The 17365-nt window shown below is 35.4% G+C and overlaps 1 protein-coding gene across 6 annotated transcripts in view; it reads left to right on the forward strand.

Moving 5' to 3' along the window:
- LOC103724528 (cAMP-specific 3',5'-cyclic phosphodiesterase 4D-like) overlaps positions 1-17365 on the forward strand; it is a 754636-nt gene that overhangs the window by 696502 nt on the left and 40769 nt on the right. The window contains exon 5 of one of the 6 annotated variants that reach the window (XM_029557988.1): positions 8580-8840. The exons of the other annotated variants lie outside the window; for them this stretch is intronic. Coding sequence (XP_029413848.1) covers positions 8580-8640 — 61 coding nt within the window. The 3' untranslated portion in view covers positions 8641-8840. Of the gene's footprint in view, positions 1-8579; positions 8841-17365 lie in introns of those variants that run through there. 6 annotated transcript variants of the gene reach the window in all.

The raw sequence follows: 17365 nt of genomic DNA on the forward strand, positions 1-17365 counted from the left end.
AATTAAATATTTATTTAGTGATTTTTTTATCATGTGATTTTAAGTATTGTGTACATCAGAGAACAAATTATATACCTTAGAAATTATATTTTATGCTAACAAATCTTTAGACTCTGCCCATACTTGAGGGTGTTATTATTCTTGATTTCAATAACATTTTATATTTCTTTCACTGCATTTGATATTCCTTTAAAAATATTAAATTAGTGCCAGGCATGGTGGCACATGCCTCTAATCCCAGCACTTGGGAGAGAGGCCAGCAGATCTCTGTGAAACTGAGGCCAGCCTGGTCTACATAGTGAGTTCCAGGCTAGCTGAGGCTACAGGGAGACCATCTCTCAAAATGACATCAATAAATAAATGAATAAATAAATTAATATCAAATCAGGCCAAGTGTGGTGGCACATGCCTTTAATCCCAGCACTCTGGAGGCACAGGCAGATGGATCTCTGTGAAATCAAGGCCAGTCTGGTCTACATAGCAAGTTCCAAGTCAGCTAGAACTGCAGGGAGACCCTGTCTCAAAGAAATAAAAAAGGAAACTATTACATTGTTCATGCATACAAAAACTATTTTATATCATATCTGTATAAATGACCTAACTAACTCAGAATTTTATAGAGGAACATACATGTTATATCCAATATAGAAAAAATACCCCACAAATATATTTGCAATATTCTTTTGGTAGTGTAGTATCTTTAATGTCATAGGAACTACCTGGCTTATTTTCATAAAATAAACTTTACTTTTTATATTTCAATTTCTAGATCCTTTTTTCTCTTCAGTGGATGCCTTATCAATTTGTAACACAAAAATATTTTTCTGGACAGGTGTGATGGTGCACACCTATAATTTCAACACTCAAGAGGCAGAGGCAGGTGGACCTCTGTGAGATTGAGGCCAGCCTGGAATACGCAGAGAGGTCTAAGCCAGTCGGACTCTCTCACATACCTGAAAATATATTGGTATCAGCTTTTCTATTCATATACTGTCATGTATATGAGAGTGAATATAGATTCAAGACTTGTGGATCATAACTTCAGGCTATGGGATTATAAAGATGTATGTCATTCAACAGAATCATCCTGACCTATATAGACACTGGATCTTTTAAAGCAGAAAATTGTTCTTGATCATTGTTTCATTCAATACATTTCATGCAACAATGGAAAATGGAAGTATTCCTTGGGACTTGCATTATTGCTGGCGTAATTTCCCCTTGCCTGAAGTGGCTCGCTATCTGCTCAATGAAACTAGCTCAGCCACTACTGAAGGCTTTTTGCACTCACTTCGATAGTGCTGTCCACATTACTGTATTCTTGGCTCTATTCTGTCACCCAGAATGAGTGTAGAGGTCATTTACTCACAAAGGTCTTCCCTGGTGACTCAACCTAAAGCAGCCTCAGTCACCTGGAAGCACACTTCTTATTTTACTTCTCTGCATAGCCTGCCTCACTCTATTCTTGCTGGAGTGCCTATTTTTATATTTATTATGTGTTTGTTGTTCATTAAGGTACATTAACTAAAGAAAATAGCATTCATGACTGTTTTGTTCACCGTTGCATCCCTAGTGACTGGAGCATTTCCTGGCAGTTAGTTGGTGCTCAATAATTGTTTATTCAATAAATGAATGATATAATCTTCTTTACTTCTAATATTTGCATTAATGATTGAAAACCATCAGCAGCTTAACAATGTAGAACACTAACAGCCTCACATGGGTCATTAGAGCAAGACACAGAATTAACTGACCTGATCTTTTGGACAAGGTAATATGCCAAGGCCTTCTTTATATTGGCAGAGTTCTCTGGGATAAACACATTAGTCATGATATGCTTAATAGTTTCTCAATAATATACATATCCCATCACTGAGTGTAGTTTTGTTTTCTTGCATCTAAATGAAGAAAAACACTGATTTCCAGTTTCTATTGATGTTTTAATTTATAGAAAATATTTTCATCAAATAATTTGCATGAGTTGGTCAGAGTCTGCAAAAAGGCTCCCCAATATAGGGTATTTCCATTTCCCTTGGTTGCCTACAAGAACTTCAAGGTAAGACCCAATTTCTGAAGACACTACACACTTCAGACACAGCAATTGAAGTAATCTACCTAGACCTAACTTGGAAGTCTCCTTTCTGAGGATTATCTCTCATAATATTAGAAGGTACTATGTAGCTGTCAAGGGAGATTAATAGTCAGTAGTAGTCCTACCCAGCTGTAAAGCTTAGAAACCACAGCAATGACTAGCTCAGTAAGATATCCATAATGGTGTGATAAGAGCATTTTTGTCTTAAGGGGTAACCAACAGCTGTCTAATTGGACTTAAGTCCCACTCAGTAGAAGAAATTTATGCCTGGCACTGTAAACCTAGCCAAACACCAATGGTTGAAAAGGTTATAGGACCTAGAGAACCCTACTACTGACATCCCTAAACAATAAAATTCCTAACTATATTCTAAAAACTTATCCTTAAACTCAGAGTTAAGTGTATCCTATATTCTTAATCAAAGAAGTTTCTTTTTTGCAACACATGGGGGTGATTATAGAGAAACACAATTCATCAAAACACAGAGAGAAGGGGAAGGATAGATGGCTTAGTGGTTAAGAGCACCGGGGTTCAATTCCTAGCACCTACATTGTGGCTAAAAACAGTCCATAAGTTCAGTTCCAGGGGATCCAAAACCCTCTTCTGACCTCTGCAGGCATTGCACAGCATGGGGGCACTTAATTTAAAAACACACAAAGAATAAGTAACCATGGTTTTTCAAGCACCAATCAATGTATCTAAAATGCAACCCCTACGCCCAGGACCCAGGGAACAAATTGGAAGAGGGTCAGAAAAATTGTATGAGCCAGAATACCAAGACACCTGCTGCTAGGTACTATCTGCTAGATATGACAGGGAAGGTCCACCCATGAAATCAAACAATATGGTTGCCTAAATAAGACCGACACAATGACAACGCCAGCTGACATGCCAGCATGGATGGGGATCTTTCACAAGGACGCATCTTTAGATGAAGAGCTACAGCTGATTAATTGCTGTTGAGAGTAGAATAATCAGTTTTCTCCAGGGACGAGCTCCCTGATAGGTTATTCAATCTTAAGTGGTCAGCTCTGAACACTTGTACGTACTAACACCACTAAATGGACTCAGTAAGATTATATATATTACGAAAGAAGAGGTCAGGATATTATGGAAATGATGTAAATATAGTACTCGTATAAAATTCTCAGAAAATAAAAAATTATTTTTAAAAATAAAAAATCAGTTTCATCTTTTTTCTTAAAAAGAAACAGCACATGCTTGTTCAGTGTATGATTCTGGAGTTCCTGCTATGCACCAGCATCTCTCACTGAGTGTGGTTTCTTTCCACCTGCATCCTGTCCCTTTGAGCCTGTGAATTGAACTTAAGGCTTTACATATACTATGCAGGCATCTAACACTGAGTTGCATGCCCAACCCTATTTTTTTACATTTTAACGTTGCCTAGGTTGACTTTGAACTCATTATGCAGCCCAGGCTGGTCTTGAACTTACAATCTTCTGATATGAGTCTTACAAATATCTAGAATTACAAGTGTACACTACCAGAGCAGGTGAAGTATGCTTTATAATGGGTATAGAAGGAGCAGGTAAAAGAGAGCATTTGGAAGATTCTGTTCTATTTATTCATATGTTACATCTTACCAAAATTCTGTGATATAAGATTTACTATTTCTTTATATTTTCTTTGTTCATATTATAAAAATTAAGCTTGATAGGTGAGGAAGAGCTGATTTTCTTAAAGAGAAGGACTGACTAGACCTCAGTGGATGAACTTGCACTGAGGGATGTCTGTGTACACTAACTTGACATCATGGGCCTTAACACAAATGACAGAATATACGAATTCAAGTGGGGGATGGGGTGGGAGGGTGCCAATGGGGAAGGGGGTATAAAGATGATTAAGATGTCCTGTATGAAATCACAAAAAAATCTAATACCTTTAACTCTTAAAAAAATTTAGGTTGAAACAATTAATGAATACAGCACAATTATAGGCCAGCAAGATGGCTCAGCAGGTAAATGTGCTTGTGGCCAAGCCTGATGATTGTTTAAGTCCGGGAGCCAACAAGGTAGAAGGAAAACAATCAACTCCTGCAGGTTGTCCTCTGATTTCTACAAATGCTGTGGCACATGCGCACATCACACCCTACTCACTCCCAAGGGCCACACATACACAATTAATAAATGTAAAAATAAAAATATTTAATATAACATACACAGATTCAGTCTGGCAATGGCAGAATTGAGATTTGAACACAAATTTTTATTACTCCAAAACATCATTTCTGTGTAGTTTATTGTTTGGAAGAATGTTCTGAATGTTCTATGAAATTTAGAATTACAAAACCAAGTTTTATAAAGCTTTAAAAGAATTATAAGTGTATACGAGATCAGTTCAATTAGAGAAATTGGCTTATGTTTTGATCATAGAAACTAAGAACAATACGCATCATCATCTTATGCTGTTTTAAGCATCTACAACATGCAGTATATCCTAAATTAGGCCTAATCAAAAGATAATTCAGATACTAAATGTGTCAGTTATTGTCCAAAATTCTCTCATTCAAGGAGCTCCAATTTCTTTAAGGTATGTAAGACAGCAGACACTAAACTATGGTAGGTAGATAAGCCAAAGTCTAAGTGAACCAAAGCTCCTATGTTAATCCTTCAGGTTAGTTCACTCTATAGTCTTCAACAGAATGTGGTATAGACCCCAGACTTGCCCTGGGACTCTACAGCATTGTGAATTCTGACTTGAGCTGTGGGCATGGAGTCCTTTGAAGGCAAGCAAATATTTGCGGCAGTAACATGGGGTGAAAGTGTTTCAGTAAGGATCTAGTGTAAAGCTCTGGCAAAACTTTAAGGGGTTAAAGTACAGAAATGAGACACTTTGTGATTGTGTGACCAGAAATCAAATGTGAAGACTGATGCTTAGAACTTCAAGCATTCTTTCTAGTTAAATCATCTACAAGCTCTTTACATGATGCTAATGCATCTATTGATTGCAATTTCTCTGATTAGGGATCAATTTATTAGTGATTAGTGCAATTACTGCTCCCTGGCATCTGAAAATGAGAAAGGAACAAGCTTGTAATATAAAGCCATGTTTTTTTTAAAGCAGATCATGTACAATTAAAATCAATCAACTATATCATCCAAAAATGATTTAAAACAGTAGAAAACACCCAATGCTCTATTCATTGTCTATAGGTATACTAGAAACATAGCTAGTTAAAAGCCAAAATGTTCTTACCCTTAGGAACATCACAATCAGAATGCAGAAATGAGTCATGTATGCTTATACTAAGAATTAAATGAGAATTCAAGGGACAGCACGGGCAGTCTATGATACATATGGTGTGGGGAGTAAGAACAATAAATTATATGAGTTTGAAAAAAGGGAAGACTGAGGACGGCATCATATAAAACCTGCCATTTCTTTTTGTTTGGTGGTGAATGAAGTGGAGTTAAGAAAGAAGGAAGCAATCCCAGTTGGGGAGTGAGGTGGTGAGTGGCATTCAAAGGGGAGTTAAGTGCCTAAAACTCAGAGTTCATTTGTCTTCTTTCTGAAACAGTGGGAAATCACAAAAGTAGTTGCTGACCATATTGTGTGGGGCCTTGATTGCTAAGACATCGAGATTTTATTCTGTGAATAATGGCAAACCATTGAAGGTTTTCTAAAGGAGAGAGGTAGGACAAGGACAGCATGTTAGGATGACTAAGCAGATAGAAATGCGCATAATTTCTTGAAAATAGAGATGAGAACGAAATAAAGTAGAACAGTGGTGCTTAACTTTAATGTGCTTGAGAATCCACCTAAGGAGCTTGTGAAAATTGCAGATTCCTCATCCGTACTCTAGAGATTCTGGCTCAGTGAGTCTGAAGAGGGCCCATAATCTCCATCTTAACAAGGATCAATGTAGCCCTGTTGTAAGTGGTCTTCAGACCACGATTTGAATAATGCTGAATTAGAAGACTGTCACAATAATCCAGGAGTGAAGTGGCAAAGATTTGTTTTGTGATTTTAGAAGCACAAGTGAAAAGTAAGGAAGCCATGGCTGTTGAGAAAGAACGATAAGGTCTAGAATGTTTGGGCGCATGGACTAGAAGAGAGGAAATAGTATAACATGATATTAATGTATCTAATTTGACATAGTTGATGGTTTTGTTTACATAATTGATTTTTTAGTCAATTAGCTCACTAGCTTAAAAGGCCAGTGCACATATAGACTATGTACGTAAGTGAAATAAAAATATGCAGCATGGGATAATACACATGTAAGTAGAAAGGAAGTCCAGTTAAGAATGACCACTTTGTATTATATTCAATCATATTGTAAGACTTTGCCTTATACATCATAGTTTTAATAAATCTGCTTTCAAGGTTGAAGGGTTGCTTTTATTATTAGCTTTTCAAATGGGATGACTGTTTCTCAACTATCAAAAGCTTCCTCATTTAGCTAAGGACTAACTCTAGGGAATGCATCGACTCTATGCTTACCATTGTTCTTCATCCTATATCTGGGGAAGAAATAATTCCAATTTAAAATAATCTCTCCTATTTCTAAGGGTTCTGACTAAAAATCCTGATTTTTAGTTTGGTAAATATAGTGCTATCATAGGTAAAATATAACATATTAAACCTTAGTCTAAGTGAGTAACTTCCAAGGAAGAAATATCTTGAGATTCTTGCTGTTAGGATTTAGCTTGCATAATTAAGCCATCAGGAATAGTATTGATAAAAAATACTAGGACAATTAAGTTTTCAGTAGAAATTACAGTAATTGTCAGGAAGCATTTCAGTCTTGGACAGATACAAATGTTGAGTCTGCTGCCACCAAGGTTTTTTTCAAACAGTAATCAGTGACCCAGAGGAATGTTGTTAAAGTGATTCTATCTCTTCAATTTTTTTTCTTTTAGTTTCTTATATTCCATATTTTTCTTTAAGTATGTGAACAATTCAGCTTTCCAGCTAATAACATGTAAGTAGTTATATGAATTTTCCTCGTAGTTAATGTAAGATATTTTATGTAGGAGCTAGAAATGTTTCTTTCATGCAGATATTACCTAAAATATGAAAATTATAAAGTCCTAAATCCACCGATGGAAGGAAAAGGCAAAGTAGTTCAAGAACGTTGAGGAGTTAAAATAGATCAGTTCCAGCTAGGCATCAATGATTGATCACAGTGCTTTATGTTTTAAAAGGATATTTGGTATAAAAGAGGGGAGGCTTTTGCTTTTTGAAAGAAATAAGGAAAATCAAAGTCAAATGGAGGCAGAAGAATCAGTGGGATAGAGGGCAATAAGTGAAGTCTGGGGGAAGGAATTTGTAGTGAGCAGGGCAGCGCTTTCTTTGAGTTGAACTATGTTAATCAGAACCATACCCTTGAATTCAGACAAGTTCTCATTCCCATGACCTGCCTTTGGGGCCGACATGAAGTATGTTGCAATCATCTTCTGCTACGGTGACACTAGGTTTTTGCATAAACACAAAGAAAATTTCCCCATGTAGAGAATGTTATAAATGGTAATTTGCTGATAATAGAATTTGCTATCTAGTATTTTTATTCATTAGTGAACTGGTTCTATAAAGAGATGTTTAATTCATATTTTAGATTTTGAGGGTTATACAGTATCTGTCACAGCCACTCAACTGTGCCATTGTAAGATGCATACCTTTACAGGCAGTAAATAAAAGAGCAAGTGTGCCTGTGTGCCAATAAACAGATTTATAAAATCAGATAGGGATCTGGATTTGTCCCACAGTACAAATCCATTGTTTATCTTATGAATTACTAGTTGGTTGGTTGACAGTAGCTGCCTTTTCTAGTTTAAGATGTTAACTACTTTTCCTAACATAGATTTTTATCAAAAAGGTTGCAGACTAAAATTAGATAGGAACATAACCCAGGATGGGTGGGGTGAATTGGTGAATTCTTTTGACAGCAGATGTATAAAAGGCTTTGGAAGTACTATAGAGTACACTACATTAGCATTTTGTGTGTTGCTTATGCTCACTGAGAAACTGGCTCTAAAACTGGGGTTGCCCCTCACCATTTCAGACACAAGCGTATTTGTCTCAAACAGTCCTTCAAGGACCCTTGTCTGGTGATAGACTGGTTCCACTAATTCCATGGCAGCAAAGAAGAAAATTTAAAAAAAAAAAAAAAAAAAAAAACAAGAATAAAAATATTATGTTCTTGAGAACAGGTAGAAGGTAAACCGTTTCCAGCAGATGTTATCACGTGTTGTTTATTCCATGCTATAGAAATGGCTACAATACCAGGTGTGCTGGCATCCTGCTTTAATCCCAGAACTCAGGAGGCAGAAGCCAGCAGATGTGTATGAGAATGAGGCCAACCTAGGCTATATAGCAAGTTCCAGGCCATGGAGAGAAAGCTCAGTTGGAAACTCCAACTGTGTGCCTCAGTTTCCCCAGTTGGTTTCTGAAGGATGTGAGCATGCCTGATTTGATGGTATTATCTCATTGTTATTTGTTCTTTTATTTGCATGTCTTGTCCAAGAGGCTACTCTGCTCTGCCCAGGACTCTTAATGGTGCACTCCAGCTGACTGCCTTCAAGTGACTTCTCCAGTCAGTTTCCACTGGATGTTTATAAGCCCTCTATTCCATAATGCCACATTTCTGTTGTTTCTTACTATTTTTCTTGGAACCCCCAAGGAGACACTCTGCTCTGTCTGGGACTCCCTCTCTCTATATATATATTGGAAACTCCAGCTAACAGCCTTAATGTATTTCTGCTGGATGTTAGTACCCAATTCGATGATGTCTTGCTATTATTTATCTCTCCATCTATCTATCTATCTATCTATCTATCTATCTATCTATCTATCATCTATCTATCTAAAAAAAATCTATCATTTCTCATCTATCTAAAAATCTATCATCTTTTCTATCTATCATCTATCTATCATCTATCTATTATTTTTACTTGCTATTTATTCTTTTACTTTATCTTGCTGTATACTTCAAAACCTCCTTCACCCAAAACAAAAATATGGCTATCATAGATTATTCTCTGGACCATACAGCGTAGATGAATACACATTTTATGTAGTTATTTTAGATGCCTTTTCCTCATTAGTAAAAACAATATCTTCCTTGTTAAAAAATCATAACTAATAATTGTCATAGCATAAGGGAAATGCTCACTTCAGCAAATTCAGTCATATAAAAAGATTAATAATTTTTCACTTTTTTTCCTTCATATTCTAGAAAAGACACATGGAGTAAAAATAAGAAAAGAAACAAATGAGACAAGAAAACTAACTTAGTTTTACTTTTAGGATACAGAAACTTTATCTCACTAAAATACTCATTAATGACTGAAAGGTACAGACTTATAACAACCTAAAAATGGCTAATAAGTTTTAGGAGTTCTTCACCTAGCATGGTAGTTCTTGGTTCATTGCATTCCTGAATCATAGATAGATAGATGACTGATAGAAACAGATGCATTACTTTTATATAATAAAATTATATTTTTGCATATGTAATAGCTACTGTACTAAGTATTGATTACTTAATCTTTACAGTAACTTTGCACAGCTGTTTCTATTATCAACTCACTAGGGAACAAAACCAGATGCTTAGAGAGAGCAATGTAACCCACCTACTGTAGAACACCTAGTAAACATCAGAGCTTTCTGTACATACTACCCATTCTCTTGCTAGCCATGAAAAATGGCATACTTTTTAAAATAAAAGAAATACTATGTAATTACAATGAGACTATCAGTTCATAAATCTCAACTGAATAGATGCATTATGTATGGGTTACCTGAACATTAAGGAGGGACTGAGTAAACTAACTTAGCCTGTGGTTTGTAATTTATCAGTAAGCCCACAATTTTGAATCAAGAAGCCACTTGTAAATAAGTCTAGATCTACATTTGGTACACTCCACAAAGCATTCTGAACAATTTAATGTGTTCAAATGATGAGATTTCTATTATTTATGCATGAAGAAAATATACTGTTTTTATGAACTGAACCGAAGGAAAAACTACTCAGCCTTAGCAAAATTAGACCAAGAATCTGACATGCATTTAAAATGGCAGTGCCATGCTAAGAAGAATAGTTCCTTATATCCTTATATCTTTTTCCAAATACCATGTCAAATCTGCATTGATTAAAATAAATAAAATTGTGGGCTGATGAGATGGCTCTCACTACCAAGCATGGTGACCAGAATACAATTCCTAGGATCCACATGGCAAAAGGAGAGAACCAGGTCTCTCAACATCCTCTGACTTCCACATGTGTGCTTACACACATATATAAATGAATATAATCTAACTTTTTAAAATAAATAAAATCTTGTATCACTGTATCATCTGTAAGAAGATGGAGTAAGCACATTAGAATCTATCTGAAGTGTAAATTGTATGTACTTTAAAAAATATTTTATTTTTTAATCTTTATTTTATGTGTATGAGTGTTTTGCCTGCATGTGTACCATGTGCGTGCAATGCCCACAGAGGCCAGAAGAGGGTGTCGGAGCCCCTGAGAAACAATCCCAGGTCCTCTGAAAAATCAAATGTTCCTACTAGTGAGCTATCTCTCCAGCCCGGTACTTTTATCTTTATTAAAGTTATTATTTTTCTGTATTCTACTCATAAATCATATAAAGATTTAAGAATTACAAAGAAAAAAACAATGCCTTTTCTATTTTTTTGTTAAAGCCTGACTTCATTAAAACATCTGCATTTATAAATATAACCTTCTAAGTTAGTTTGTGGGTACACTCCAGGTACTGACAGCTCTCTATCTTTCTGGAATAAACATGAATTCCTTAAGGACTGAAAACCAGGAGCCTCTTTGAAATACTGGTTACTTCAAATCTTAAGGAAGAATTGTGATACCATGAAAAGTAACAGTTATCACCTCAAGAAAAAAGTTTGATATGATGATTTGTGCTTTTTCATCTTTCAATTAAGAACATATATAGGTGCATCAGGAATTAAATTTAGTAGGCTTAGACAATTATCTTTAAATAATCACAGACTTGTTGGAGGCTAATGAATTTAAACTTAGATAGCTAACCCAAGACCTGATTTTGTTGTTGTTCCTGCAAAGTGGAAAAGAATCTCCCTTTCTCCTATTTCATGTTTTGACTTAGAGCACCTGGAGTACCTGTCAATGTTCTATACTTAATTGCCATCTGATTTAGGCAGGAAGAAAGGAACAAAAAGAAAATGTTCCACTTAGTCCATATATACTAGCCATATATATTTCATATGATATATATGTACCCTATATTTCAAGTATGTTACACCAAATCTGAAATATAGGCAAGCCCAAGTTTATTCTGATAAAGACAATTAGCAATAACAATAATACCAAATGGGGTTATCATTGAATATATAAAATGGATTGCTCTGTTTAATCCTTACAAAATCATACGCATAGTTTTTCATGAATCTGTTTTAGAGATGTGAGACTTAAGACTTCTGAAAATAAAAAACAAAAATTAAAGATTTACCAAAAAAAAAAAAAAATCACATGCGTTTCAGGGATTCAATTTACTTTTCTCAGGTATGTGTCTCTGTCCTTTAAGTTGAATGTTTCATTGTTCAGGGATTCAAGGAGTGACAGTAGAGGACCAGGTTCTGGAACTGCAGAGGCGTAAGTGGGGTACACTAACCTGGGTTATGAGTTCTGGAACTGGTGATCTAAATTACAACCCTGATTTTGCCCATTCCCACTGTGTGCCCTTAAATTTGATGTCATCTTCTCTGTACCCATATGCTTTTAAAATTAATCCTTGAAAAACTCTTAAAATAAAGACTGTCTCATTGAAGACTCAATGAATAATTGAGGAACCAACTCTGTCTCGTGTTCTTTACCTTCTAGGGTCGGTAGATATTAAGTGGCTGCCTCTATCTTCATCTTTAATTCTCCTAGCTTCTCTGCCAACTTTATTCCTAATCAGTAGTCAACTAACATGAGTTCTTGTTAGTTGTTACTCATCCATACTGTGATGTTTGCTAATACCTAGAATGTTGAATAAGAATAGCATATTGTAATAGCAGACTTTCAAGAAATGAAACCAAATTCTGGTTCTAAGAAAGACACTTCAGTATATTCAGAGGACATAGGGAGTAGATGCTTAGGAATATATGTATTTCAGGATTGGGAGAATCACAGCTGAAGAATGGAGCAGTTCATGTTGTATTTGAAAGCTACACATTTTTCATGAAGAATTTTTATTTTAACTGTGTTCATTTAAAAACTAAGCTTTGAAATGGGACAGATTCTATTTTAAAGAACATAATTATTTTTAGCTTGGAGTTCTATTTGGATTCACCACACTTTTTTATACTACCACAGTCTTAAAAGTTTACCCAGCAGTTTAATTTGGCTAAGTGACAAATACGGAATATCTACAAATGTCCCAAGGCTTTCCCTTCTGAAGGTGGAGTTTTCAGCCTCACCATGTATGCTGCTTCTCCTGTCACCCTCACTTTGATCTGTTCTGCTGATAATGATGAGGGTTTTCTGTTCTTTTGGGTTTCTGTTGCACTTGCTGTTTTTATTTCATCATATCTAGTATATGCAGAACCATCTCTAACACATATGTAGCTGTGGAGCATATCACTTATGAGATTCACTCTGTCAATGTATTTTATTGTCTTACAGGCTCGTTTCTCCTTCCATTCACCAACTTTTCCTTCCCTATTCGCTAATCAATCATTTGAAACTTGGTGAACTATACAACTTTTCAATTATTAAATACATTTTAAAAATCACATACATATTTCTTCTAAAATACTGCTACTTGAGTGTGGTCCACAGACCTACAACATCTACTCCACCTGGGAACTTCTTTTTAAAATGGAACTTCAGCCTTTGCTTCAGAAACACTGAAGCACCGTCCACGAGCTGGCAAGCAGCTGTGTTAATTTACACGTACATTAGTTTAAGAAACACTGCACCAAAATACAGTATTTGGTTTTCTTTCATTTGTTTTCTTTCTTGTTTCTTGTTTTAGAGTTCCATAAAAATGGTATTAAGCTAGGCGTGATGGCACATGCCTTTAGTCCCAGCACTCAGGAGGCAGAGGCTGGCAGATCTCTGTGTGTTCGAGGCCAGCCTGGTCTACATAGCGAGTTCCAGACCAACTGGGCTACAGGAATACTCTGTCTCAAAATAGACCAAGACAAACAAACAAACAAACAAAAAGAATATTATTTCAACTTCTGTCACTTGCCTTGTTCACTGGACAAGACATATTTCAGATTCATTCAAGCCTCTTTGTATAATCATTCATGAAATAAAATTTGTGTAATAATTTTGCTAAACATTTAGTTTTTCCATTTTTTTATATTACCACTATAAACATCCTGGTATATGTCTTCCTAGATGCGTGTGTATGTAAGACATGCTCTATGTCATGTATCTTGGAGTACAGTAGCATTGCAGATCCAACACTTATGTTTGGAGAGAAGTAGGAAATTCTTTACTACTACACATGTTCCCATTGATCTCTGTCTTTTCCAGTACATGGTATCATCAAGCATTTTTGCTGATGTATGGACATACCATCCCCAGTTGCTATGGCCCTTACTATGTGTGTGATTACTGATGATACAGATTAGGTTTCTATCTCCAATCACCATCCTGCTTTTGTCTTCTTCAGAATGCTTTTGCATATATTTAATTAGTTTTCAATTTTTAGGGATGTATATGAATATTCATTTTGAAACAGTCCTTTGAAAACTACATGTATTTCAATATTTTCTCCAGGTTTCTCACTTTCATGATCATGTAAATTCTAAAAGTTAATATAGTTTAATTTATTAGTCTTGTAGTGTTTATGCTTTTGCATCATTTAAAAAATAAATCTTCCCCTATACGGATATCACATAGTACTCTGCAAATATCAGTGAATGAGTATTTTCATATAGAATAGAGAGCTGTTATAACATTAGCTGAAATATTGCACCATCCTTACAGTGACAGTACTAAATAATCCCATCCATTGATATTTTGTTTTCAAAAGGTCTATGTTTAATTTTTCCTCTTTGTCATCCAGACCAGAGCACATGCTGTGAGTGCAGCCTAGCCAAGGTTTAAGTTCAGGCTATGACATTATATACATATTTCTCATTAGATCAGTAACTGCCCTTCTGAAGTGCAATTTCTTTCAATGCAAACTGTCATTACGGTTACAATTTCTCAATTTTGATTAATTAATTAATTACATGTGGCTATTTTAATAGAAACTTTTTTAAAATACTAAGCATTGTTTAACATTTATATTTCCATTGATGAATTAACTATTCAAGCATACTACCATACTGATTCTTACCCTATTACTTTTCAGCATGTCAAAGTGTTAAGATTAAGTCTTCACATTAGGCTAAAATAACTAAGAATCTAGATTTTTTTAAATTTTGGTGATTGGGCTTAATTTCATTGCAGCACCCTCTCTTATGCATCATTGAGGTTGAGATGACATTTCAAGGCATACTGATTCTTTTAAAATTTTATCATCAAGCACTAGAAGTTAAACATCCCATCTTCAAAGTCAGCTTTGAAGAACATTTGACAGATGGACATTTAGCACCTGAGTAATTATCCCTCAAGTCTCATAAATCACAGTAAACATTCGACAGCATCTTCTGAGGGACATGATAACATCTTCCAATCTTAAGTGTATGTCAGCTGCACAACTGGCCATTAGTCTGTAGTCATTTCAATGAAAAATACACAGCTTCAGACACATATCTTGCTGCTTTACAGAGCTTGCTCTACAAAGCATAATCTTTGCAACATAAAACAGAATATTTCTGCCACTAACAGTAAATGTGTATCTCTCAAACATGATTTCTTTTCCTCTTACATAGGAAGCAATTTTTCCTCAGTGAGGTTTTAGAATATAATTTTTAAAGATATTTTAAGTATTATCAATATAAGTTTAAAATACAATATGCAGCTTTAGAAATGAGTATTTCTATATAAAATCTAAAGATTTATCATGACCAAAGTCTTATGTGAAAGGCAGGTTCCCACTGTTGATAAAAGCCTCCTCTGGCTGTCCTATATAAAGATATGCTCAAACATTGGACTCTAATTCCTCAGTTGTTTTCAGTGTACTTCATAGAATTTAGCCCCATCTGACATATTTACATAAGAGTTTGAGCGTTTGCTCTACCCATCCTCAACTGAAATTGAAACGCAGATATTCCTCTACTTCATTGATTTCTCCACCTCCAGAACTTAGTGTTTGGCACATATGAATTATTAAACAAATATTGTCCTAATAAATAAGTGTTCTGACAATTAAGTGTATAGGTGTTTGTCATATACAGATGGGTCATGCTGGCTATACATATTATCCACAGAAGTTAGGATAATTCTTTTAGTATCTGTTTAAATACATGCTGACATTAAAAATATTAAAATGTGAAGAAAATAATGTAAAAAGTGAAGAGAATAGTTTGCAAAGATTAGATGATGTACTATATGAAAGTGTTTGATAGCGTGCCAAAAGTTAATTATTCAATGAATCTATGCTCTCACTTCTGTCTTTTCTTTTCGTCTTTTGTCACAAAGGAAATGTTGGCTTCTGTCTAGTTGGGGCCAATTCCTTTCATCTGTGACTTACCATACATCCTCTTTCCCCCATATTTTCAGGGGCAACACACTATTATTTTCTTCCCTTCTTGAATGTCCTTGATTCCCCTCCTATGCACACTTCACACCATAACTATAAATCTTAAACAAAATGCACCCAAAGGGACAACTTTTGATGATATAAGACAGTCACCACATTGCCTTGAAGAGACACAAAGAGGTGATTCTTTACCTGGTGTCTGTATACTTGCCTGCCTGTCTTTACAGATTTATGTAATTACTTCCATTTCCTGAATATCCAATTCATCATTATTTCTCTTCTGTTTTTGCTTGTGTTTGTCTCCACCCACAGTGCACACACATAGTCACACCTGAGTTGATAAATAATAAGAACAGCCCATTTCAACATGTTCTTATAGTCCTGGCATCAGCTTAAATGCCAAACTTTCTTTGTGAAGACTCACCATGCCTTAATAATTGAATATTCTTCCTTGTGGTTTGGAGATGAACTATCCCTCAAAAACTCATATGTTGAAGACTTGCTCACAAAAAGAATATTGAGAGGTGAAAGTTTGGAGAAGAGTTGGATATGAGGATTTTTATCTAATAAAGTGATTGTGCCATTGATGGATTCATGATCTGAAGGTACTGCTCAGCTATGGTAGAAACTAGAAGGTGGGGCCTGATTGTAGGAAGTAGGTCACTGCATGCATGCCTCTGAAAAAGTATACATTGTCATTGGCTCCTTCCTGCCAATGTTTGCTCTTCAGCTGCCCTGAAGTAGGTAGCTCTGCTTTGCCAAGCATTTTCCACCACAATTATCTACCTGACCAGAGGCCTAGAAACAACAGAAACAAGAAATCATGAACCAGAACTATTGAAACCATGAGATCAAATAAAGCCTTCCTCTTAAATTTGTTTCCTCGGGTGTTCCATCACAGCAACAGAAACTGACTAACACATTCCTCCTTGTTTCTCTAGCTGGAACAACAACATATACACCCTTAAATTAAAGTTGGGGAATTATTATCTCTCCTATAATACATAAAGATTTTGAGTGCAATATTTTTTGGTGTATGTACATGAACAAAACACTAAAGTCTTCATGGAAATTGACGCTAACAGATAAGCAATATTTTACTTGAAGACCAATACCATTAGAACATTACAAAATTGGGGAATGGAGAGATGGCTCAATGGTTAGGAGCACTGGCTGCTCTTGTAGAGGACCAGGATTTGGTTCCCAGCACCCATATAGTAGCTAACAACCATCCATAGCTCTAGTTCCCAGGGATCCAACAACTGTGTCTGACCTCCATGGGCATTATATGACATGGGTACACTTATATATATATGCAGGCAGTACACACACACATAAAATAGAAATAATAAATAAAATATTTTAAAAATATATAATTGGTTTTTGATGATACTGACCCATCAAGTAGTTTGAGAGCCACATATTAATGCAAATTTGGCAGTGCAATAATAAAAAACAAATATATAAGGCAAGAGTTAGCTTTGCATTGATTTCACAGAATGGAATGAAAATTTTAGTAGTACTTATTATAGTGGTAATTATGTGATATAATATATTTAACTATTTTCATGACCTTAAGAGCCCTTGCTATATCTCAAGGAAATATCTAAAGCCTGTTTACACTTAATGAAAACTTGGGGGGAATCTAAAGGTGGTATTGAACAATTTG

The sequence above is a fragment of the Nannospalax galili genome, unplaced genomic scaffold, assembly GCF_000622305.1.
Source record: "Nannospalax galili isolate Female #2095 unplaced genomic scaffold, S.galili_v1.0 scaffold751, whole genome shotgun sequence".
Lineage (NCBI taxonomy): Eukaryota > Metazoa > Chordata > Mammalia > Rodentia > Spalacidae > Nannospalax > Nannospalax galili.